The following is a 27392-nucleotide window of genomic DNA, read 5'->3' as shown; positions in this document are numbered from 1 at the left end:
AAAAAAGAATAAAAAAGAATAAAAACAATATTGAAAAACAGTGTTTTGTAGCTGAAAATTTGCTCTATGAAATAGTGTTATTGTGCTCCTTGTATCTGTTGCAGTTTCTATGGAAATGAAGGCATTACTTTTGGAATGGCTTACATATAGTTCACATTTTGTGACGTTTTTTTGACTGGCTATATTTTGTTGACAAACAAGTAGGCCAAAACCTTGTTCTGATTCAAACATTCTTGATCAGCTGGATTATTTTGCTTTCATCAGAAAACAACATTGAAGCAAAGTGCAGCTTTTAGTGCACCCAGGTGTTGCTTCAATCTTCATCACTGTTGGAGTTATTGGAGTTGCCTTTCCTTTTTTCACATCTACTTAACCAACAGTGCTTAACAACTTCTTGTGATGCTTAAAACCAAGTTTACCTTGGAGGCTAAGTCAGCAACACCAGTATGAACTCTTCCACTGTGCCCCATGATGCTGCAGCTGTGCAATTTCCACCTCTTCCAATGGGATTACTTCCAAACTCCACAGAAATTGCTTATGGGTTTTGAAAACACAGACTGGTTTAGGAGCTGTTTCCCTCCTCCCCACTTTCCCCAAGGGGGATACACTCACTTAGCAGTGTGTCTTACACAGCATTCCAACCTGCTTGTCCCATATGCACTTGGGACACACTGCAAGTGCAGCATCAACAGTAGAAGAAAACTACAGCCTAACTCAGTAATTGGGCTGCCTTGCAATGCAGCCAGTTTTCTTTACACTGTGCCCTGCATGGATAATTGGTATGACATTTCATTTCAGGCTGTCTCTGAGAGAAAGCACTCAGGCAGAAAGCTCTTTCTTCCAGTGTGTGCCTCTGGCCTTTAGAAAGAGGGCAATTATGGTTCATGGTTCGAGGTGGACACCTTTCCCAGGGTGGTCAGGAGTGACTTTCCCCTAATCTATTACTCTGTTGAAAAAGAGGCATGATGGAAAAAGAACAATCACGCTTCCTGCAAATTTGTGCTGTCAGGTAGTTAAATGCAGGTAAAACTTGCTAGTCATGTAATTAGGTATGATAGGTATGATATCCTCCTGCAAAATCCACTGTCAAAGCAGTATTGCTTACCAGGTGTGTGGCACATAAGATTAACTATTTCAAATAAACAAACTGGAGATGTCTGTAGATTAACACTGACCTTGTTCTTTCTGCTGCTTTTCCTTATATCATGTCTGTTCTTTGTTAGCCTTCCAGAAATTGCACAGCTTATAGAATCATAAAATCATTTAGGTTGGAAAAGATCATGGAAATCACTAAGTGCAACTATCAGACTGACCAACCAAATGCCATCACTAAAACACATCCCGTACAGCCATGTCTACACATCTCTTAAATACCTCCAGGGATGAGATCTCCACCATTTTCCTGGGCTGCCTATTTTAATGCTTGATCACCTTCTCCATGGAGAAATTTTTTCCAATATCCAATCCAAACCACTGCTGGCATAACCTGAGACTGTTTCCTCACATCCTTTCACTTGTCACCTGAGAAAAGAGACTAAATCTCTTTTCAGATAGCTGTAGAGAGTGATGAGGTTTCCTTTCAGCCACCTCTTCTCCACAGTTCCCTTAGAAGTTCCTCTGAAGTTTTGTTTTCTAGTGTCTTCACCACTTTGTTGCTCTTCTCTGTACATATTCAAGTTCTGGTGTGACAGTGAACAAATACAAGGGGACAAGCACTACCCTCTCCAGTTGATCACACTATTTATGATGCAGGCCAGAAATATCCCTGGCATTCTAGATACCTGAGCACAGTGATGGCTCACGTTTATTCAGCTATCAACCAAAATTTCCAGGTCCTTTTCTGACAGGCAAGTGGCTTCCTAGTCACACTTCTCCTGTCTATATCAGTTGCATGGTGTTGTTATGACCCAAATGCAGGACTGAGCACTTAACCTTATTGAATGATATGTGATTGGATGTGCCCATCAATTCTGCCTATCCATATTTCTCTGCAGAACCTTCCTACCTTCACACAGGTCTACAGTACTGTCTAATTTGGTATTGTCTGTGAACTTACTGTGGGTGCACACAATCTCTTCATCCAGACCAGTGACAAAATTCACCCAAGTACCAAGTCCTGGGTAATACCATTGTTTACTGACTGCCAAGTGGATTAAACACAATTCACTGTGACTCTTTGAGCCCAGCTGTCCATCCGTTTCTTCACCCAGTGAACTGTACACCTGTCCAAGCCATTAGCAGCCAGTTTTTTAGGAGGATGTAATGGAAGACAGTGAAAAATACTTTACTGAAAAAACTAAAATTCACCTTTCCCTCATTTACTAAGTCATCTTGTCATAGGAGGAGATGAGGTTAGTCAGTCAGAAAGGATGTGACCTTCATAAAACCATGCTGACTGCTTCTGATCATTTAACTGTCCTGCATGTGCATGTGTACTCAAGAGGATCTGCTTCACAATCCTCCCTGGTCCTGAGGTCACACTGACAGGCTTGAATGCCTGAGGTTCAGTTGCAAACATTAATGTGTATCTTCAATTTCATAAACCTATGCTATCTGCTTCTGATCACTTGACTGTCTTAAATGTTTTGTGTGATGGAATTCAAAACGGTCTGCATAATATTCTCTGGTTTCAAGGTCACACTTGTCAGTGTCTCACACTGACAGCTCTGAATGATGGAGGTTCATTTTCTTATGTTGGTTTGATATTGAATTTCTGAGAGTAGTAATCTCACTTCACTTCAGAAGAAATCTTGGTTTAAAATACCGTTGTGGGGGACTAGGGACTATAGAAATCCTTTAAATGGGGTTGGAATATTGATCAAAGCATTAGGAAAGATATTGTAATCTTATAAATGAGATCTAAGTAAGGAGAAGAGTTAGTGTAACATTTTTTTTTTTTTAATCACATTTACCATTATACAGGCAGCACCAGTAAAGGAATACAATATAAATCGTAAAAATACTATTCCAACTAACTATTTTTACATTCAAGATATCATAAGATTGATGAGATGCAATTGAATAAGTAGGTAAGAGTTAAAGATTATCATCTTTGTTGCTGAGACAACAGAGTATTCTCTTGGAAGAAATAAGTGCCCCCTCCCCAGCATAAAAAAGCAACTAAAAGAATGGTCTCAACCTATGAATTTTTATAAAATGTACAATCAAAGACAAGCTACATTCACCAGAGGGCAAACCAGCTCTTTCTAGTATGACAAAGGTTCTGCTTTATAAATATTCATATATAGGTATATCAATTAGTCAGATTTTCTAAAGCTCATAAACATAACAGTAACAAAAATGGCAGCTAAGTTATTTCTAAGTGAAACAAATTGAGCTTCTTAGAATGAGAGACCTATAGAAGATGCTGTTAAGGTTTAAAGCAGCCTAGAAACATTTAAAGCCTTTATTTTCTTTATTGTTGCAGATATCTGTAAGAACAGATGGCTTCAGAAAGATGTGTTTCCATTTAGGCTTCTGTTGTAGTGTATTTATGAGAGTGTACAGTCACAAGACATATGCCACCTGGCTTTGAGCTGTGATTCATTCAGCCACAGAAATGTATTAAGTGAAAATCTTTTGAAACATTGAAGAAGGTGCTGGAATTTTGCATCAATAAAATTCCTGCAGTTTAAAATAATCTCCATTCTTCCAGTAATAACACTTACACCTGATATTTTGTCTAGAATAAAAGGGTACGGAAGAACAAAGAGGAAATAATTCCTGTAGATACATGAGGTAGCCTCTTAGTTTAGGATTATTAAACAGTAGTTGACAAAGATCAATGAACAAATCTCATAATCCATACGAGTAATCAAAGAAAACAATTTCATAAAATCTAGTCCTGATGTCTAACTTCCAGCTACAGATCCAGTGCATGATCCATAGAGCTTATTTATTTCCTTCTGAAGAAATCTATGTGGCTGGATACGTGAACAGTTATGTAACCTTATTATATTGAAGGGCCATAAATTCATTTTCAGTCCATGTGTTGGCTTTTCCTTTCAGCTGTAGCCCTTTGGACAATACTTTATGGATCCTTCTTTTTCTGTTATAGTCATTCTAGAACAGTGAAAGGTAACAGAGAATTAAACAAAGACTCCTGCCATTACTCCACTCAGTGGCTGATTACACATGTGCCTGAAGCACAGAGATGAGGTATCTGCAAGATCTGATCTGTATAGATATAACCATACTGCTGACAGAAGAAAGCAAAGAGAAGGAAGTGACTTGCCATTTGGGTCTAAAGGTGGACCACCAAAATGGTTATTCTCTCTCCTGTTCAATATTCCTCACTCTGAATCCCATCATCACAGAAAAATTCTGAGTTTGAAAACATATAATGTAGGAAATTTCTACATATTAATGCACCCGACTCAGAACAGTTTAAATTCGGTGACACATTTAGGTTAACATGGGAGTTCACCTCCCTCTATTCCATTCGCCTAGTGCCCTAGGATCCAAAGTCAAAAAAAGGCAAAATACTAGTAAAAAGAAAACAAGCTTCAGTGCTTACATGAAATAAGGATAAAAAGCATTAGCTTACTAAAGGATAAATACATCCTTAAATTATCAGAGTAAAGTGATCACAGAATCACAGAATCACAGAATTGTAGGGGGTTGGAAGGGACCTCTAGAGATCATTGAGACCAACCCCCCTGCCAAAGCATGTTCCCTACAGCAGGTCGCACAGGTAGGCGTCCAGGCGAGACTTGAATACCTCCAGAGAAGGAGACTCCACAACCCCCCTGGGCAGCCTGTTGCAGTGATATTGTAATCCTTCCACTTGAAATAGCTAGAAATCGAAAGCACCTCTTATGTTATCCAAAGTCAATCTGGTTGATCAACTCAGACTTGCAAAAAATTGCAAAATATACTCTGCCTAATATGACTCTGAAGTTACATGTATCACAGCTCAAAAAAGGAGATGATGTACATGTATTTCTGATCATTGTTAAAGGTATGAGAGGTACTTTTAAATTAATGCCTCCTAGTTTATTATTTTTGCTCACAATGTCAGACGTGGATGTTAGCATCATTGCAGTAGAGTCTGAATGGCTAATATTCTCTAACATGTTGTTCCTGTGTGACAGATGGCAGCAGGGGGGCAGTCTGATGAAATGGCGTCTGACATAGAAGTGTGTATGAGGTGTGGAACTGAATTTCTCCATGTGGACAAAATGGCACCCATTGGTATTCATCAGTGCTTGCTGAATTCTGGAGACCAAACAGTGGATGTGAGCACAGTGAGGTGGTGATGGTGTGCTTCAATACTTTACCACTGGTGACAGTGACATGAAAGACCAGCTTTGTTCCAGACAGCATGTAGATTTTTGTGAGTATGGCATGCAGGCTCTTGTTCACTGATGGTGAAAACGTACAGCTAAAAATGGTGACCATGTTGAAAAATAGTGTTTTGTATCTGGCAGTTCACTCTATGTTTGCACTGGTTGTAGTTTCTATGGAAATTGAGGAACTACTTTACCAAGTTCTGAACAATATCTTTCATCTAATTCATTCAAAGCTTATTTTTTAGGGAAAGTGTCAATACTGCTTTGAAACTTGGTGAAGATAGTACTTGAAGAGAAAAGAAAAAAGAAAAAAAGGATAGATAAGTGTAGAGACAATCACTGTTAACACCAGCCTCATACATGGGCAGGTTCTTTGATTGATTAGCCACATAATGAAGTTGTCATGGATATTCACTGCAGATGATTCAGGATGGATTCTGAGCTCAACTCATTTACAATATGCAAAACAGTACTGACAGTAGTTTTACATATAAAACTGTAGTTGTGCATGTATAATTGTGTAACACACTGGTCATGCTATAACCGAAGCATTATACAAGATTCAGGGACAGAATTTTGCACTGTTTTCTAGATGTATTATACTACCCATAAGTATATAAGGAAATAAATAATGCATTCCAAACAGAAGTATAGATATTATCAAACAGTCATTTGCTCATTTGAGTTAACTAAAAAAAAATTTAATAAAGAATATAAAATAAATCTATTTTTAAAGGACCTCTCTCTTTGAATGCAGGAAGTTTTAAAAAATGCAACACAGTTTTAAAAATAATCATCCATTTCCTGAACTGAAATTTCAAACTCTACTTTGAGAATATAGCACTACTTTTAATTTACTTGCCCACATCTCCAGCACGTACAACAATTGTTGCAGATATGCATCAGACTGATATCTTTTGTGAGAATCTTCACTTTAGAAATTGAGAGGAAAAATGACCCGTATTTCATACGATCTGCTGAAAAGAAGAGAGAACCTTCTCTTCTCTCAGATACTACATGTTCAGATTGCTAATGGAGGTGCAGAAGATTGCTTTTATAACCACAGTATCAGCTGAACTCAACACTATGACTAGGGAGGATGACATATATGGCATATTTCTGGGAACCTGGTAAGTAAAAAGCACAACGTGAAAGAGCTTTACATATCTGTGCTGTTATACATATCTCTGCTGTTGCCGTACATTATCACAGCTGGTGGCTGCAGAGAGATCCAATTTAAATGAGATTCCCTTGATACAGAAATGTGTATCATGGGGAATCTATTATTCTTCCCTTCACTGTGGTAGCTGTCATTTTGGAGAAGAGACTCTGTTTTCATGCCTACAATCCAAACTACCATTTTCTTAACTAGGTAACTCATGAAGATAAAGATTGCAACCATGCGAAAAGAATGTTATTTGCCAATACTCATTCATTAATTGCCATGATGCTGGTCACTGCCTCACTGTAGTAAGCCACTAAAAAAGATGAAGGGCTTGGGTGTCATTTAAATCTGTCTTCCCTTTATCCCAAATCATCATTTTTAGTGTCATTAAATGTATCACATTAAACTTACGCAAACTGAAATCACAACTGAATACATTTTCTTGATGTAGGATTATTTTTAAGGAGAGCAGATTCTGTGTCTCAACTCTTGCTTACATCAAGAAAACTTTCAAGTAATTCGAGTTCTGAAGCAATATTGAACTTAGTTACACCCAGAAAAACAAACAAATGAACAAAATGAACAACAAAATGAACAACAAAAAAAACAACAGCATAAATGAGCCTAGAAATGCTTTTTTTTTTTTTTTTTATTCTATCATAAAGAAATATGCAGATTTATCTACTATATATACTTCCAGAAGAAAGATGAAAAGTCTGAGGACATATTTATTAAGAAGCATATTTAAAGCTCTGATTTTCTATTATTAACCATGTGTTAATTTGGCCATCTGATATCAGATATTGTATAAAAGTACCAAATGACAGCATTTCTGTAACAATTTTTTAGTGTATCATTAGGTAAGCAAGAGAATCATTAGAATGAGTCATGAAATGGAAAGTAATTATTGGTAGCATCGATGCTTTCCCTCCCTTTTTGCTTTAGAGCAATAGGGAGCTGGGAACACACGTAAAAATGAAGTGCTAAATTGAAGCTGCATGAAAATGAAATGAAACATTTTTAACAACTCAGGCGGCAACTCCACAACAGTTTAAAGAAAGAATATCAAACTAAGAAATGCTTTGATTCTCTAAGCTTAAATTCAAACATGCTCCAGTGTCTAGATTTACATTCCAACCTATAGAAGAAGTAATATTTTAATTTCCTAAAATTTTCACCAGAAAACAAGTGTCCCATCCTGCAATTACACTAGAATTACTGAAAATGAAGCCAGCACTGTAGGTTTAATATTACTTAGCAAACAGCAGTTCTCCTGTTCTTCTGCCAGGGCTGTTCTTCTGCCAGGGCTACACACAGAACTATGACAAACCTGCTCTAAGAATTGCCTACTTTCATGTAAGAATGTATAGTAAATCATTTCTCGAGGAAATGAATTCTTGCTGCACTTGAGATCATCAGTGTGTCAAACAGAAGGAGAAAAGTCTAAAGATATATATTGGAAAGTTCTTCTAAACAGCAAAAATACATACAAACATGAAATACAGCCATCTCAATAGATATTCTGCTTCAGTCTGATGAATTGTCTGGGTGGAACTTTATGAGAGCAAGAAAGCTAAGAGCTCTGTTCCTCTGTCATAATGTTTCAGTGACTACAACTCAACTCCTCTTATCAAATACACTTCCTGTGTGCTATAGCTTTCCTTTGAAGCTGTCACTTTTGATTGGGAAGGGGCTGAACAGTTGGGCAGACAGAAAAATGAACTGAGCATCATCATCAGAATTTTTTGCAGCATCCTAGATAGACCAATCCAATCAAAATTGTGTCTGAATAATTTAATAATTATTAATCTTGAATCAAAACAGAAGTTGCATAAGTTGCTACATTTTAGTATTTCTACTACTCTACCATAGATTTAATTGATGGTTTTAAAAACTTATTTATATGCAATTACACACACATTAAAAATAATAGCTGCACAGATATTGCTATACTGTTTTAGCCTTTTTCCTTTCAGAGACCCAATGCTTAATGATACAAAGCTCTGTCTGGTGGAGTATTTATGCTACTTTTTTTTCAAACAGCAATATGGATATGCACTTAATCTGCCTCCTAAGTGATCACAAAATAGCAAAATTTCCTGTAACTCAATTAGTTTTCCCAAGTTTGTAAATTACTGGAGGGACCTTATTTGTAGCCTTCAGAAACTCTTTCATACATTATTTTGATGGCTTAGATGTTACGCTTTATTTAAACATTAGAGCCCTTCCTTACTCATTACCAGCTAATGGACTGAGAGCAAAGGAAACAGCTATATTTATATTACAAAGTCATCTTTAATGAGAATCTCTAGTAGTACACTGAAATCAATTAAGCATTCTGAGAAAAACATAAGAATTTTAAAAATAGGAAATAACCTATCTCACAGCTAGCAAAAGAAACATGATAAATTATGGACTGAGAAGTTATCTTGATCATGTATTTTCAATTGCTCATCCCATTTCTGTCCCCCACTGATTTATTCTAACATCTGAAATTCACAGAAATGCCCACTGGTATTCAACAACTTCTGGTGAAGGTCACAAAAAATACAGAATTTCCATACAAAGTGAGGTCTGAGGTAATACTTGCCTTTTTCCACTTACAGAAAAACAGAAGACTTCTTAGGCCAAGAAACACATTTTCTGTCAGTGACATGTACCTTTTGGCATTCAGTGGTAATAATGACAATAAATATAGCTCCCAGAGCCCTCTAATTGTAGACTGTAGCTACAGGCTGTGCATTTGACAGTGAAGCCTAGCATGCCTCAACCTATGGAAAGCTAATTTGCTCCTTTTTGTAGAAATAGTGCATTTATCTTGGTCTTATGACAAGTGGAGAACGTGCCCTTCCTTTGGGTAAAATCTAGGTGCATCTGTTCCAAGCAGTTGTTTCAGCTCTGCAAGCTCAATAATAAGAGTGTGTCATAAAGCCAACTGTCTTCATCATAGTTATTCTATACTTTTGACCAAACCACACAGATGCTGATTACAGAGTATGATTTTACGACACTTACGGGTATAGTATATAATCTCACTGTAAGCTTATTTTTTTAGAACGACAGAAATATCAATGGAGAAAAACAACACATTGTTTCTTATGTGGATATCCAATGTGAACAACAGAAAAAGTCTACATAATATAAAGAAAAGGCTAAGCATTAAGATAAAATTTGCACTCAAATGAGTATCAGTACTTCTGCATTCATTTGTCTTTTCATATGAGTCTTTTATCACGGTATTTTTCCATTTCTCTTATAAAGAGCTGAATGCGCAATGACAGTTTTTTGCTATTGTCTTTGCCTGATTTGCTACACACAGTGATGGCCTTTGCTAACACAGTGAGCAGAATTACAATTCTATCATCTATTACATTTACATTAGAAGGAAACATCAGAATACAGCAGTGGATTGCATGTCTCAAATGACAGTAAGGATATGTATTAGAAGTTAGCATTTTTCTTTAGATTTTTTCTCTTTTATGCCAAAAAAATTCAATTGGAAATGAAAATAATTAACATGCTTAAGATAAAACTGATTAATAATTCAGATATTCACTAAAATCTATGTGTGTGCTTACTCTTTGGGAATGATTACTGGTAAGGTAATTTGCTCACAGGCAGTTCCTCTTGTCTGAAGTCCGTGTTTAATCTCCTAGGCATGTTAAATAAAATCCAGAAAGTAATAAAGCTGCTGTCACCAGTAAGTATGAAAACACAAAATGGAATACATCCTTTCAAACAGTTGTCGAAAACTGATTTTGCTTGTTAAAAACAAGGTAAGGAGCATGAATATAAAGAAGTGTGAAAATATCAGGTAAAATGCTATTTCTAAATGTTCTAAAATGACATCTGACAAATACAAAGACAGTGACACTGACATACGCCTAGCCAAAAGCAGATGTAGAATTGAGTTAGCTGACACATACAGTGAGAACAATGCTGCTATAGGCAGGGATGCTTCTCTCTAGACCTTTAAGCTTGCTCAAAGCCCCATCCAGCCTTGAATGCCTTCAGGAAGGGGGCATCCACAACCTCTCTGGGCAACCTGTTCCAGTGTCTGGAACAGGAACATGCAAAGAAGTAGTTAATATTTAGATAATGTATACCTCCAGTCTTTTCTTTCCTATAAGCCACAATTACAACTTGTAGAACACATTTTCTATTTTCATCATTACTTCGTTTTGTAGAATTGTTAATTTAGATTTCATATATTTCAGTACGCAGATACTACGCTTCTAGAAGCATTATATGTACAGATAGATTTGACAGATAAAACGCGAAATCATTGCTCTTGCCAGAAGGCAGAACATACGTTTCTGTTCTTTCCTACCCTGGAAAAGACTATATATTATTGTCACCACAGTGCTTTTATCAACATTCTAGGGCAGAGAACAAAATGTTTCCTTCCTTTCCTTCCTTTCCTCCCTTCCTCCCTTCCTCCCTCTCTCTCTCTCTCTCTCTCTCTCTCTCTCTCTTTCTTTCTTTCTTTCTTTCTTTCTTTCTTTCTTTCTTTCTTTCTTTCTTTCTTTCTTTCTTTCTTTCTTTCTTTCTTTCTTTCTTTCTTTCTTTCTTTCTTTCTTTCTTTCTTTCTTTCTTTCTTTCTTTCTTTCTAGCTTAACTGTAAAATATAACCTCATCTTCTTATTCCCTCTCTGTTTTCAATAGACTACAAAGGCCTATGATATTAAACACACTGCTTCCTCTAGGTCAAGTAAATGATAGACTACACAGCTCCATGACTGCACAAAACATAAATGTGCTCATTGCAAGTAGTTGTAATATAAGCCACAGATACAATGTACTGTTTCTAAGCAATTAGTAATCAAAAGAGAAAAGAATGCAATGCATTTCCCCTTTCTACTTAGATTCTAAAGCATAGATCTGAACAAGTTCTCCATCTGTGAAAATACAGCACTTATTAAAAAGAAACTTAAATCTTGGCACACAGCTTCTTTGGTGGGAGGGACCCAATATAATACTGATTATTCAAATTTTTGCATGTTCTCAAAGACATCCTCCCACTTCCACCTCCCGTTCCTTCCCATCCTGAATATCTCTGCTACTTTCTGTCTACTTTTGGCTTCTTGAATTAACTCAGATTTTCAAATAAAACAATGAATATGTCATAGAAATTTCTTATTAAAAAAGTAGAATTTTCAAAAGGTTCAGATTTTAATGGACATTTTATAATAAAAAACACAGAAATATGAATATGGAACGTTTCGTTTTGAAACCTTTGCCCTGACACTTTGTCTCGAGGAGTGAGAATGTTTTTACAAGATTTAAAATACTTTCCATACCAATACTACTATCCTGATTGGTAGAAACTTCAGGAACTTCAATTACTGCTTTCACAAGAATCACACACAGTAAACAGAGGGAGTCACACCTTCAGCTTGTATTGGCAGCACTGATCATATAATTATCAGTGTTGACTTCTATTTAGGGACTTAATTCTTCTAAAGGCTTAAGGGAAGATACTTACCTGCTGCAATATTAAGCAAATAATCATCTTCATCTGAAAAACAAAATTAACTGATTTAGAGCCATTTTAATATTGGACTGGTTCAGAGCCAGGATCTAAGTATGTTTTGTACCTAACTGTGGGCGTTATCTCTTGCATCCATGTTTGTGATCTAGTCTTTGAACACTGACCTGAACCTTACATTTGCAGCAGCCAGGAGAGAAATTCAAAATGGAGATTTAGGTCATTGTTCCATACTAATTAGCATCAGTAAAGCACAGATGCATCATATGGTCACAGAGATTGAAACTAGATCAAGTCTTAGAACATGATCTTATTTATGGTAAGGAAAAACACAGACCGTTTATGCTAGCCATATGCCTTAACGCTGGCATAATGCCAGCAACAGGAGATGAGACAGCATCAGATTTGATATAAACTTCAAGAGATATCTAGTTTGGCATGAAGCTTGCATGCACAAAGCTACCTATCAAAATATTTTGAACAATTCTGAATCACACAGCCATGGCATTTCTTAACAAACAGCAGGCACTTTCAAGCTGGATTTACTGTTTTGTCAAATAACAGTCATATTCCATGCATCAATAGGATCATAAGCAAACAAGGCAACAATTTATTCAAAATAGCATTACCTCTTATAATAATTAATATCTTTTTATTTTACACCAACATCCATGCACAGATTCTTCCCCTATTAAAAATGAGCAAACAAACAAATCAACTGTAAATATCTTTGATTAGATTAGCACTTGAAGGTATGAAGTCTTTCAACATAACAATGCCCAGCAATATGACTGCGGTATCACAGAATCACAGAATGGCTTGGGTTGGAATGGACCTTAAAGATTAACTAGTTCCAACATCCTGCCACCCACTAGATAAGGCTGCTCAGGACCCTATCCCACCAGTCTTGAAGGCCTCCAGGGATGGGGCATCCACAGCTTCTCTGGGCAGCCTGTGCCAATGCCTCACTACCCTCTGAGCAAAAAACATCTGACTAATATCTAAGGTAAATCTCCCCTCTTTCATTTCAAAACCATTCTCCTTTTCCATGAGACCACTATGGACCATGTAAAAAATTGGTTTTACTCTTACTTATAAGTTCCCTTTACAATACTGGGAAAGTATTGAGTTCTGCAATGAGGTCTCCCGAGAGCCTTCTCTTCTTCAGGCTCTGAATAAACCCATCTCCCTCAACATTTCTCTAGCCTTCTGATCATCTTCATGGCCCTCCTCTGGACTGCTCTAACAGCTCTAAGACCTTCTTGAGCTGGAGGCCCCAGGCCTGAATACATTACTCCAGATGGGGTCACATGAGAATAGAGAAGAGAGGAACAATAATCTCCTTCATCCTACTGGCCCTCTTTTGATGCAGACCAGGAAACAGTTGACCTTCTGGGCAGCAAGCACACATTGTTGACTTATGTCAAACTTTCTGTCCATCACAGTCCCTAGGGCCTTCTCCACAGGGCTGCTTTTAGTGAGCTCTCCCAGTCTGGGGGACTCATATATATCATACATACAAACATACATACATACATATATATATATATACACACGTATTTATATATATGGAATCTCATATCTATCCATCTATCTGGGATTGTCCCAATCCAAGTGCAATATCTTGCACTTAGTCTTACTGAATTTCATTAGGTTCAAATGGGCCTGCTTTTCAAGCCTCTCCAGGTCCCTCTGGGTGACATCTCTTCCTTCTATTGTATCAACTACACCACTCAGCTGGGGAATGGAGAGCTCTTTTTCCTTCCAGTAAGGTGTCCTTACAGAGATGCCAGCTTCTTTCCATTCTTTTGTCCCTAAGTTAGTTTCCCAGGGGATCTCATTCAATAATTCTTTAAACAGCAGGAATTTTGCTGTTCTGAAGTTTAGTGTCCCGAGATCCCCATATTCCATGAGATCACAAACTCAACCAGGATGTAGTCACTATTAGCCAGACTGCTTCCCATCTTAAACCCTTTAATGAGCTCCTCAGCAATGGTGAGCAAGAGGTCTAGTAACACTAAATCTCTGGTTGCAGTACCTGGACCAGGAAGTTATCTTCAATGGATTCCAGGAATCTTCTGGATGGTTTGCACTCATCATGTTGCTTTCCTAGCAATCAGGTGACTGAAATCCTTCATCAGGATAAATGTCTTAATTATGATGCTTCTTGTAGTTGAAACAAGGCTCCCCTTGATCAGGCAGCTTGTATTAAGACCCTGACTAATAGATACTCTTCATTGCTCTGGTACCTAATTTTAACCCATAAGTTCCCAGCCTGATCACGGTTATTTTTTAGAGGCAGCTCTTCAAGATCTCTCACTTCTTAACATAAAGGGCAACTCCTTCATCTCTCCTGCCCTGCCTATCCCTTCTAAAAAGCTTGTAGCACGGGAGTGTAGTATTCCAGTCGTGTAATTTATTCCATCATGTTCCCTTAACAGCAGTTAATTCATAATTTTCTACCTGCACTGTGGATTCCACTTCCTTCTGCTTATTTCCCATGGTGTATGCATTGGTGTAGAGGCACTTCAATTGGAAAGATAGACATGTTGGCTTCTTGGAGGAGCCTTCACAAGGTAGACTTTCTTCTCTCTCCTTCACTTTACTCTTCAGTGGTCATGGTAAAGATGACAACTCTGAACTGCTTACTACCTTACAAAAAACTATTGTCAAAAGCATCTGCATTACAGCCTAACGATGCAATATTGCAATAGGCATTATGCTTTCATTATCACCATCCAGGTCAGAAAACATTTCTTTTTGTCTTTGTGCCTGAAATGGCTGTCATTAGGAAAGAGGCTTCCAGCTATCATGGGGCACTAAGCATGTCTATTACATTTTCCAGAGACACCACATTTAAACAGAAAATATTTGCCAGGGATATAATTTTTTTTTTTTTTTTTTTGCACTTAATGCCAACATTAAAAAAATAAAATAATAGCTTCTCACACATAACAAACAAATATCATATTCATCTATAAAGTAAAGGAACATTTAGATAGACCAGAAAGATTTTAGAATGACAAAATATTTTAGCATTTTATAACGGTAACTATTAACAAAAGCATTTATGTAGTAGATACTACAAGTACACAATACTAACACATAAAGGACAACTAACTGTGGTGAAATAAACATGCTTCGGAGATATTATGCAGAATAAGAATATAAATCTCTTCAGCAAACAAAGTAGGACATCTCTTCAGTAGAGTTAAGCTTATCTATAATTGTCTTGTTTCTTGCACTCTTTTGGTTCTGTTGCATATCCTGGAACATTGGACCTAAATGTCGCCAACTATTTGTGTTTCATAGACATTGTATGAGAAGTGAAAACAATGTTACATATAAAAGTAGAGAGAAGTGATTTTGAGAGGAACGTAATGTAGTATGGGTAGATGTATCTTTCACGTCTAGGGTGGGTGTAAGAAGAAATATAGTATGCTGTATGTGACCATGTGTTTTATGTATATCAAATTTGATAAATGTATGTTAAAATATGGTAGATGGCTTTCTGTTTTATCTAACAAACACTTCTATGAAGAAAAAACAGCTGGATGTGAGTTGGATTCAAGGTTGCAGCTATTAAGAACTAAATAAATAATATATAAGACATGCATATGTGAGACATGGCATAACTTGATGTAATTGAGCTGTAGAGTTTAGAAGAAATTAGAGGCTGAAAGAACATTTGAGTTCTAATACAACGTCCAAAAGTAATGGATGAAACTCTTCATGCTGTAATGATCACTTTATAATAAGGTTTATCTTGACACATAATATAACTAGGTTTGTTTTAATATGTTCATCTTATCTACATTAAAGTATTTTGTGCAAGAAGCAGGCCAGGACTCGCGGAGTCTAGCTTTAGAGCTTCTGCTGGCAAAGAGCTGTTCTCAGGGGGATAAGGGCATTATCACTCCCACAGTGTTGAGGCTGAATATTGCTTTCTCTAGGTATTAACCTATACTGCAATATTATAGGTGTTGAGATAATTTCTGTTATGCAAAGAAGACTTCATCAGACAATTTCTACAATTGCAATGTCATTCTGAGTTTACTTCTTTTTGTCTAGTCCCATTTGCAATGTAATGCAATTAAAAAAAGGAATCTCTTTCATATAGAAGTCCACAGCAAATGTACAGGTATTTTATCATACAAAATAAATCTATATTTCCTTGTAAAAATCCCACACAGATCCATGACCATCAGAATAAAGATTAACTTCAATCAAAAAGGCTCAGAATAATCACACAGGTCACTGCAGAAATGCACAAAAGCATTCATGCTACAATGAACTTTGGACATGAGTTATAAGGAAGGGTTTTCATCCTCAATAGGTGAACAGAGATTTTTTTCCGAGAGCAAGGATAACTTGCAACAGCTGAGGACAAGTGCTTTAACAGCAAATTAACTTCTCTTTCTTGTTTAGTTATGAAGGTCTTCTCTTGCATCTCATATGACTTTGAATATTTAGGTAAGGAAAATGAGTAAGCTTCTAATATTCACAGCAATGATATCATTCGAATTTTCTGTACATTTTCTTTTTTCATAGTAGTTGTATAGTAGCATAATGTCATTCATGTCCCTGGTAATATACCTGATTTACTGCAGCATAAGCAAAAAACAGTCACACCTTGAAGATAACAGCTTAAATTGTCTCCCTCCTTGGTATTTTATTACACAATAAACACCACTGCAAAATTTATGGCTTATTCCTACAGTTCAGTACAAGGTTTGAAGTACAACTAAGGTAATAAGAGTATGTGAAGAGGCATCTTGGGCCTTTCTTTATATTTCCTCAGTTCTAAAACCCTTGATGCTGGCCAATCCATGAGCATAAATGCTAGTCAGCAAATTAAGAAGCAATAAAGGAGCTCAAGAAAAAAAACTTTTACTGAATGAATACAAGAAGATAAACAGTCTAGAAATTATGAGTTATGCAGCCACTGCCTCTGAGAAGAGACCTTCTTACAGCTGTAGTACAGAGTAAAAATCAGTTACAGTTGCACTCAAAACTCAGAATCACAGAATCACAAGGTTGGAAACAACCTGCAAGATCATCCAGTCCAACCACCCTCCCATTCCTATTAGTACCACAAGCACTAAACCATCTCTCATAGCTCCTCATCCAGGCGCCTCTTGAACACTGCCAGGGACGGCGACTTCACCACCTCCCTGGGCAGCCATTCCAGTGCCTGACCACTCTTTGAGAGAAAAAGTTTCTCCTAATATCCAACCTAAACCTCCTCTGGTATAACTTCTTGCCATTTCCTCGGGTCCTACTATTTGCCTGGGAGAAGAGGCCAGCCCCTTTTGCACCACAACCTCCCTTCAGGAAGTTGTAGAGTGCAATGAGGTCTCCCCTGAGCCTCCTCTTCTCCAGACTAATGTAAACTATATGTATTATGACTGAAAAATCATGCTCTGGTACAGATAACGTACAGGATTTGTCATCCATTTCCCCCCTGCAGTTACTTGTTAAAAACACAGTGCCTTAATTAATATATGGCAACAGTTAAGGAAAAAACAAGACCTTTCAGAAGCAGATTCATGGAAAAGCACTACAACATATTGACACTTAAACCAAAATGCATGTACTTGATCAGAGGAAAGTGTTTCTATAAGAGGCATGAAAGAGATAAAAAACTGCTGAGCCATTTCTCAGAATTAAATACCTGCTATGGTGAATGGAGAATAATGAGATAGTTGAAATGACTGAATGAAATACATTTCCATTTTCTAACCCAGAACAGGTCATCTCTTCCCATCAAAAAATGCTTGTGACATCAAATATTCAGTAATGATAGACTACCATCTCACAAGCAGAAGCCTTGCAAAACTGCTGAGACACCCTGGAACAATCTAACAGTAATAATGGATAAAAACAAGGGGCCAGTCTGTCAACAATCATTCAATCAAAATGATGCTGCATTCATAGCAATAACAATGAGAACAGACTTTTTCAAATTAAAGTTTAAGCTCCAACACTTACATAAGCAGGCTGTGAACCCTACTTTAACCAAGAACATTACTTGGAAATATTCCTGAAACCTGCAGAACAGCAAAACACCTTGTACAACTTACAGCTCCACTTCTGCAGTCTGTAGTTAGGATAGGTATGGCTTTATCGTGCACTGCTCTGCAATATCCTGCTGAATGTTTAGTCAGAAGTAGGGAAGGATATGCCTTCAATAACTAGTGTAAATCCCAAATCACTGAGCAGCTAACTCCACTGTTCTTCCCTTTTCCACCAAGTCCTTTCTTCTCTCTCTTCCAGTTCAGTAGTACACTCTCCTTTTTTCCAAAGCTTTATAGACTACTATTTCTTTTACTATTTCTATTCTTAAAGTCAGAGCAATAAAATCTCTTCCCAAAATTAGAATTTGGAAGGATAAACAAATATCCAGCAGCTAAGCAGCAAACTTACTTCCAGTACTCAAACATGGAGTTGGCAAACTTCAGTTTCAGAAAGGATGAAAAACTTTCACTTTGGTGAAATCTTGTTAACTCTGCACTGCAAAGAAATTCATATTATTGTTCACAGTTCTTACTTCTGTGAAAATAATTTCAGTGTCTTAGAATGTATCATTCTGATTAAATAAGAAGTTGGCAGGATACAAGCATTCACCAAGATGAAAAGGCTTTTTTGAACAAACAGAGAATGAAAGATGTCCTAAGTATATTTTTGAACATTTCTCTTTTTTCCCCACTTCTGAATAATGCTATGATTTATTAATCAGCTAAAATTCATTGTGGAGTTACAAAGAGCATACTCTCATGGGCTGAATAAATTGACCATACTGTGTATGGTGTCTATTTAGCTTAAATTGGCATTACTGTGAAAATAGTCTGTGCTAATAGTGTTGTATTACAAATATTGCTACCATAAAATTGTTGCAGATTACTAAAGCGGGATACATGTGATAGACAATACCAAAGAAACTTCATGCATTTGAGATTTCATGATACTCTTTCTGAAATAAATATATTGCAAGCTTCATAATAAGCAATTAATAGGCAGTTAGGTCAATATTACGTCACTTCAGACATGGTGTTATATAGATATTTTTAAGATGTCATTTTATATAATAAACACTGGAATGAGAAATAGAGGGAGTTGTAATTTCCCTCCATTTAAAGCAGAACACAATCAATGGTATTCAAAGTCCTTGTGCTTGGCTTCTATTACTGCATTACTGCAGGCAAAGCTGATGTTATTAACATTCCCCCACTCTTCCAATTATACACTTTAATTTCAAAACCTACACTGTTTCTAAATTATAACAATTTATAATGTTTTTTGTGAACATGTTCTATAGAGGTGTCAATATCAATCACTTTACATTATTTAAAATAATAACTGAAAGAAAAAGAAGTATAAACAGTTCCTTCAAACAGGCACTAAAGAAAATATATCTTTTTGCTTATGTATGTTTTCACAGCTATGCTGGGTTGACTTTTATTTTTTTCTTTTTTAAAGGGATTAATGCACTCATGATTTTGAATAATAGTTGACTAGAAAATATGTCTTTTCAGCATAGAAATAACTCAATTTATTTAAAATTACAAAAATGAACTATTAAGCCTACTGACAATCTTCTTGATAGTGACTGTAATGACATACTTAACACAAAGTATCTATCTGGAACTGTTTGGATTTATCGCTGAAAAGATTTAATAGAAAATGTAGTTTTCACAAAATTGACCTTTGCAAAATAATTTGTTTTTCTCTTCAAAATAACATAGTTAACCTTTTTTGCTCAGACAGTCCTCTGCCAGCTGATGATTAGCATCCAGGGAGCTGGCTACATCGGTTCTCACACAGCACACATTCTTCCTTTGAACTACAGATCTCAAGTACAATGCAGGCCTTTGAATTTTATCAGAAGCAGACAGATCAAATGACTGTAGCTGTCCATCTTCAGTCAGTAATATGTATGTTGTCTTAAGCTAATTCAGGCTAAAGCTTCCGGCGTTTGGTTAATATAAGCTAGGACCAGAGCTTAATTTGCTTCTCATATTGAGTGAGAAGCTACCTTTTTAATGAAATCATTAACCTAAGATGTAAAAATTGATTGATAAGTAAGAATTTTTGTAGTTGGTATTGAAAATTTTATGTTTGTAGTTAATCTTTTTTTTTTTTTTTTTAGAGGAGAAGAGGCAATCATCCAATATTTACCTGTTCTTTGAACACTGTTCAGGATTTTAGTTGTAAGTTCAGATAACAGTGCCCCTCCTAGTGTAGTACAAACAACCTCATTGACAAGAGCTCTTGCTGGTGGGCTATCTAATGAGAGACAGGGCATTGCAACACAAGCCTTAAAATGAAATCAGAACTTCTGTATTTGACCACATAATATGCTTAATTTACCCTTTTTGACTTTTCCCTCTGGTTTTTCATGGCTTGTAACTGTAAAAATCTCTTTATCTCAGCAGCCATTTATCAGAAATAATATTTTTTTGAGCTTGTCAGTAATGCTTATAACTAGTTACAGCAATTATCATTAGGCAAAAATCAAGTGCTAGTTTCTGAGTAGGATGCTTCTCATTTCCAACATGCCATTTCAAAATCAGCCTAGTGGTGCACTGTTTTGCACAGAACTTCAAAGTTCACAAGAAAAGGATCTATTCTACAGCATAAGATTTAAGAAGTCACATAATAAAATTATATTAAATAATGTAGCTCTAACACAGTCTCTACTCTGTACCTGCTTCAGCTGTCTTTTATTCATATTTCAAATTTTATAGGCTTCATTTACTAATGTGAAAGTCTTGATGAGATTCAACAAAGGAAATGGGAAGATGGCAGGCTATAAACCATTTTAGCTGCTGGTAGATGCTTAGTGAAACATTAAGGAATGATCAGGTATATTCTAACAGTTTATATCATTCACATTATTCTAGAATTGAGATTAGATAAGGAAATGAATTCTGTTCTCTGTTGCCAGGCATATGAACAAACAACGGAAATGTCAAAATAATGAATGTCCTTCAATTCATTATACATACTTTCATTTATGGAAAACTACAGAAGACCACATAGGAAATTCCTGCTGGATTAGCCTAAAGAGGGCTGAACAGAATGATTCAAACTCCTCTAAATATGTAGCAACTCAAATATTCTCTAATTATTTTTAGCCTTATATCAGTCTTTCTGCTTTGAAAAGGCTTTGGTATGCATTTAGAATAGAATTTGATAAGCATTTGTGATAAGCAAATTCTGATAAGTAACTTACTGTAGAAAAAAAGCATTACTGTTCTCTTTGATGGGAAAACACATAAGGTGCTACCAGAATAATTCTTATACAAATGCACATTCATTCACGTGAGTGCTTGCATAGAAACAAATATGATTCCGTATGTGGAAGGTATTCATCACTTTGAGTATGCAAAGACATAGTCCAAATAAAGAATATAAAGCAGACTCAAACACAACAGAAGTGACTGAAAGCAATTCTTGATTTTGAATTTCTTGCAGAAAGGCCAGACTGTAATTAGATTTTATGAACACAATTTCCAGAGGGAAATTCCATAACTGCAATACAAAAACTAATGCAGGTTTCCACAGCAAAATTTTATTTGCCTGATTTGTTTAACAATATCTAAACCAATTGCATTCAAAATCTATACTGTCTAAACCTCTAGAGCAAGAACCACAAAAGTAAGTTTCATGCAACTGAAAAATCTGTCTTCAATCTCTTTTCATTCTAAGCAAATTTAAACACCCAAATGAAAAGTTTCAAAACATATCAAAATTTAAAGCTTTTATTTGCTGTTTAAAAGTACATTCTCTACTTATCAGTTTTTAACATCTTGTGAAACAGTGATAAATCATATTCTAGATAATAAAAATAGACAATGAGTTGTAAGGGTAGATGCTGTTTTTGTTTTGTTTTCTTTTCCTTTAAGTGAAATCATTCTAACCAGAGGTTTAGAATGAAATTCAGCCTTAAAAATGTTTTGGTGTTTTTCTGTGGAAGCAAATTCCTCATGCAACAGTGGGTTTGCCAGATGCCCATCAGGCAGCAAGGACAGCCAATGCACAGCACTGTGAGGAAGTGACTGTCAGCCAAAAAGGGCCCACCACAGCACCTATGCAGCGGCTGCAGATTGTGCATGGAAGTTCTACCAGACCTGCAGCATTATATTGTAGAATTTGAAATGAATACTGGTGGTGATAATGTTACCCCAACCTGTTCCTTTATGTAAAATTAATTAGACAACTAAATTACCATTTTTATTGTAGAAGTGCAATCAAGAACTGAAAGAGTGTAATGATGACCAAGTGAAAGAAAAGCTATATAAAGAGAAATCAGCCCACAGCATTTTATGATATTTTGTGCAGCCTGTGTTCCTTTGACCGTATTATTTGGTGCTTTAATCTTTTCAGATCTTTACATGAAGGGTTTTCATGGATAGATGAAGGATGATAAATCCAGAATCCATCTATTGAATTACCTTTTCTCATCCAAAATACAGACTCTAAAGAAACCCCACAATCCCCTCATCCTGCCCCTTCTCACTCTACTGCATATTTATTATCAGATCAACTCAAACTACTAATTAAGTTAAATTTGACTGCTAAATAGCTCTCAAAGAGCCAATTTATCCAAGGTAGTATGAGCGCATATTCATTTCTCCTTATACATCACCAGCTGTTATTAATTAAATTCTAGTCAATTCAAACTGCAAGTCTGAAAGAATTGCTATTAGGCAAACATTTCTGCACTGTATTTAACAGTGTGTTTGAATGCTACTTTACTGTAATCAATAGTAATCTGGATATAAGTAGACCTGGTGATAGTTATATCATCAGAGCATATCAAAAAGCTCTGTCATAAATACACAGTGTTGAACTGAATTTGATGGACTATTCCCTAAAGAAAAAGCCTTGTCTCTGAAGGGGGCAGTATACCTTTTCAAGCTCAGAGAAGATCAGAGCAGCAGCAAGTGATTTTTCCCTCTGCAACAACTCCTCTCACCTGTCTGTTGTGGTAGGGCGAGGGTTGGAGTGAAGCTTGCAATCTGCTTCCTCGCTACGCACCTTCCACCCACGTGTGTAAAGCATCTGCAGGCAGATGTTTCAACAACCAGTAGATCTCTGCTGTGCAAAGACTACCAGTACAAGCAGGTATCAGAATGAAAGTGTATTTTCCTCTCCCTTAAGCTTCTGCACAAATATACAGAATTTCATTAGTCATAAGCACTGCAGCAGAAAGTTCAAAGAGATCCTCATAACAGATAATGAATAATGTTACTGCATATTGAAGTCTTGCAATTGGAGGCAAAGAAAATAGCCCTCTAGGTATATTTCTTAGCCACTGATAGAACTAGATTTATCACTCCTGAAACCTACTATGCTTTCTCAAATTTCAGCCATCACAGTACATGTAAGAGGAAGGAAAATCTTATGTTCTGAAATATTTATTTGTTCCATATTTCAGGGAAAGTGTGAACAAAATCTGCCTACTTCTAAAAAAGCAGAATTCTTACATTTTTAGTAATACACTTCCAATATGTTATCTTCCACAGAGCGAGTCGGTATGCATATTGAGTGTGCATTCCATGTATAAACTTCTGCTTTCTTTTAAATTGCATTGAATTACAAAGGCTACTTATGAGAAACGACAGATGCAGCAAACAACAAACAACGCTCTTTTCTTTCACTTCATGTATGTCACAACAATTACTATTTTTTCTCCAAAGGAAGTGCTCAACAAGAACATAAGAAGAGGAGCCCTAACACCTTGACAAATTACCTTTCTTTTTTTTTTTCTTTTCTTTTTTGTATTGTCTTCACAAATGATAACATTATATAGTGAATGCTTTTAAGGTCATCTACTACCTCAACTTTTTTCCACAACCAAATTCTGAAAGGTTATTTACTTTTTTTCATTAATGTAATTTAACTGTAAGTCCGTAACAATGATTAGAACTTCGCTTTATCCTTGTTCGATGAGGGCTGAGGTACAATGTTGTACCCTTTAATGAGTCACCTATTGAATTCACAGCTCACCTGCTGATTTTAATTTATGTGATAATTTACAAAACAAAACACTTCATGGCTTTCATCTATACACTGCATGAAAACATGTAATACATTTTGTTGGACTTGGTACTGTGGTTTGTGAGCAGTTTCTAGCTTCCTATCTAAATGTAAATTGCTTATGCAAAGAGCTTATTATTCCCTTATAAAAGGGAAGTGAAATGAAATCCTTAAGTTCTTGATTAAGGAATATGTTTATTACAGTTTTGCTTTTTTAAAAAGGCGAAAACAATACTATTAATTACTGTCTATATTTTAAATAAAAATTTTCAATTTCCTAAAAGATACAAATTAATTTCAGCTTGTGTGAAGTTAATCCTCTTCCTCCCCAACTCACTTTAATTACAGCATTTAAAGTCATAAAATACAGCATATTTAAAGTCATAAAGTCATATAGTTAGAATCTATCTATATGAAGGAGATTTGGACACTGAAAAATATGATTGGTATATGCTGCAGGTTTGTAAGTCAGTCTAATCAACAGTTCGTATATATGATCCTCTGAACAAATTCATCAAGAGTAGCTTTTATTCCTAGAGTTCCTTTGTTTTAATCTAGCAACTCATACAGCCATCTTATGTAGATTTAATTGGGCACCCTGAGGTTGCCCAAATACATAAACAATCTTCTTGGAAGAAAAGACACTCATTAGCTACTGAGAAGCTACATTGAGCCAAATTGTTTATCCAATTTTATGTAGTGATCCTGGGAATAATTTTCACCAGTGGTGTACAAACTGAGTAAAAGAAACCTGGGTTATGTAAATGTGGGAATCCCACTGTGGTTCCCAACAATTGTTAAATGAAAAGGAGAGAAAGCTACCAGTGACACTAAAAAGCAATTTGCATGAATTCTGGTCAAATGGAAAGGAGCTAATAGATGTGGCATATACTTGCCTTGAAAACTGTAGATTTCTCCAACGCTGTTCTGCCGGGTGATATGATGCCAGTACGCACTACGAGGAAGTGAGATCGACTTGGATAATGTCATTGGTTCAGATAGACTGGTCTGGAGCTGAAAAATAAAGCAAACACAAGGGGAAGATCATACATAACCATAGTTGATAGATAATTCTAAAAACCATAAATTGAACCAATGTCATTATGGAGACTGTATTTATTGAATTACCACAGAAAGGTATTTGAAATTATTTATGTGCCTTATAAGCACCAGCATATTGAATGCTCAGGAAAAAGCTGCAGACATATACATGGCTAGATAGGGGTTTTTTTTGGTAGACATTAACATATAGAGACATGTCCCTAGTTGCTTACAGCTATTCTTGCTGCTAACAGGATTTTCTCCTTTAACTTTGATATAATGATGGATTAGAATACGTCTGAAATCTTATAATTTTCTAAGGTCACATTCGTTTTTGGTCATTTAACCTGTATATTGGATTGAATATCCAGAAAGATGATAAGAAAGAATCTGAGACAAGCAACAGAGAATTAGTAACAGTCATTACTTTCCTAATCCTCCATCCAGTTGGAGGCATCTCATCAACAGTGACAGACTACAACCTCCAAAGCAAATTTTCCACTCTCAGTGACTTTATGTAACTTAAGCCATGAATTACATAATAAGTATCCATGTGTACACAAGAGGTATAACACAGAAAACTAATCGGAGGAATGTAAATTTTATTGAAGACAGTTCTGTCTCCAAAACACATCCAAAATGAGATACAAAAGAAAGACAAGACTAAGCAACAAGAAAAAAAAAATATAGAGATGTTGCATACTGATGACCTTTTTGGATACACCTTTGTTTCTTATGCTTTCTCTCTTTAAAAGAAAAGAGAATATATCTGCAAAATTTGTGTACTTCTGGCTTTAAAGAATATAATATACAATAGATAATTTGTATCTAATAAATCAAGATGACTCTGATGATGCTGTTTCTTCAGGAGACATCTGGAACACTAGAAGTCTCAATTACTCTGAAAGATTTAGAGTGGAAACCTTAATTTCAGGAGTAAGACCAGGATGGTTGTCTGAAAGTGTATGCCTAGAAGCCCACATTTTCAGAGTCCAGCTACACAGCAAAATATATTCAAGGCCTGGATAATTTACTGTAGGATGATGATTAACTCAGAGGAAATCCTCATTCATAATGCAAAATTCAAAAATCCATTTTCATCTGTATGAATACATGATGTTCAGTAATATTAATAAAGTATTATAAATAATAAATATTAATAAAAAGCCTATCTCTTTTAGAAACAGAATCCAAAGATCTTCAATTATTTCATTTTTAAGCACTGATACACACTGATGTGTGGCAGATATGTAATTACTTCAGTTATTGTTTTCTTGAGAATTGTCATCAAAATTACCCCCTTTCTACAGCTAACGTCTTCTCAGCTCATGTATAGCCAATATTCCATTTCATTTGTCAGTGGTGCAGATAATCACTACAAGCTATACAATATGAAGAAAAGAGCACAAAGAAACATTTTGATCATTAAGTTCAAAAGCTTTACAATTCTGTTTTGAAGAGACTTAGGAATTTAAGTTTTGCAATGTGGAGAGCTTTCTTTATTGCGGAGATCAAGGCAATATCAAACCTTCTAAGAATTACTCTCTAAGTTATGATACTGCCTTATTATAGCATTGGTAACAGGTAACTTTGTTATAAAAAATAAATAATAAATAAAAATGAATAAAACATCATTTAACAGAGATTATTTATTTATAGTTTGTTCACTTAAAAGGTGAACTTGAGTTTAAGCCAAAACTCATTATTATTATGCATTATATACAAATTCCAGTAAAGAGAATCTCTGACTAGTTTATTGTCTCAAAGCTAAATTCTTGGAGTAAATAGAAGTGGTTAAAGTTCTATGATTATTCCTCATCATAGGTGATTAGTTCTTGCCTGATCTGACCAACAGTGATGCAGAACTATACATTAGGCACTACTGTAGTACATATAGAACATCCACAATATGTTTTCTCAGATTCTCTAATTAAGGAACTTTTAAGATCACCTTTTGAGTAAGAAGTATCAAAATACACAAGCAATTGTAGGGCCAGGTAAACTGGATTTCCTTGGGGATACCATAGAGAGAAAGAACAATTTATCTTTTGTGAAAATATCATCCTCAGAAAACAAACAAAAAAATCCAATGACTCCAATCTTTAAACTACATTATTACCATTGTTATGAAGTTGAGAACTTAAAATATAAACACGAATCATCTTATCTGTTATAGAATGGATGACAACTTAATTGTACATTATTTTGTCCATAAAGTTATTCTAAATAATTGTTAGATCATTACTAACCACAGTGTCTTTTTTAAAAACTTTTTTTATCAATAAAAACGAACACCATGGGACAAATGCACGTGATAATGATCAAAAGCAGACTCCTACAAACTGCTGTTTGCAAAAATATT

At 35.8% G+C, this 27392-nt stretch overlaps 1 protein-coding gene across 1 annotated transcript in view; it reads right to left on the bottom strand.

Moving 5' to 3' along the window:
- Nucleotides 1-27392, bottom strand: part of DOK6 (docking protein 6) — a gene marked incomplete at both ends in the record, with an annotated part of 234919 nt that overhangs the window by 17214 nt on the left and 190313 nt on the right. The window contains one exon of the mRNA XM_079533609.1: nt 24882-25003. Within this exon, the coding sequence (XP_079389735.1) occupies nt 24882-25003 (122 nt within the window). The remainder of the gene's footprint in view (nt 1-24881; nt 25004-27392) is intronic.

The sequence above is a fragment of the Tetrao urogallus genome (genome assembly GCF_951394365.1).
Source record: "Tetrao urogallus genome assembly, chromosome: 3".
Lineage (NCBI taxonomy): Eukaryota > Metazoa > Chordata > Aves > Galliformes > Phasianidae > Tetrao > Tetrao urogallus.
This window is presented reverse-complemented; position numbering and strand designations above follow the sequence as displayed.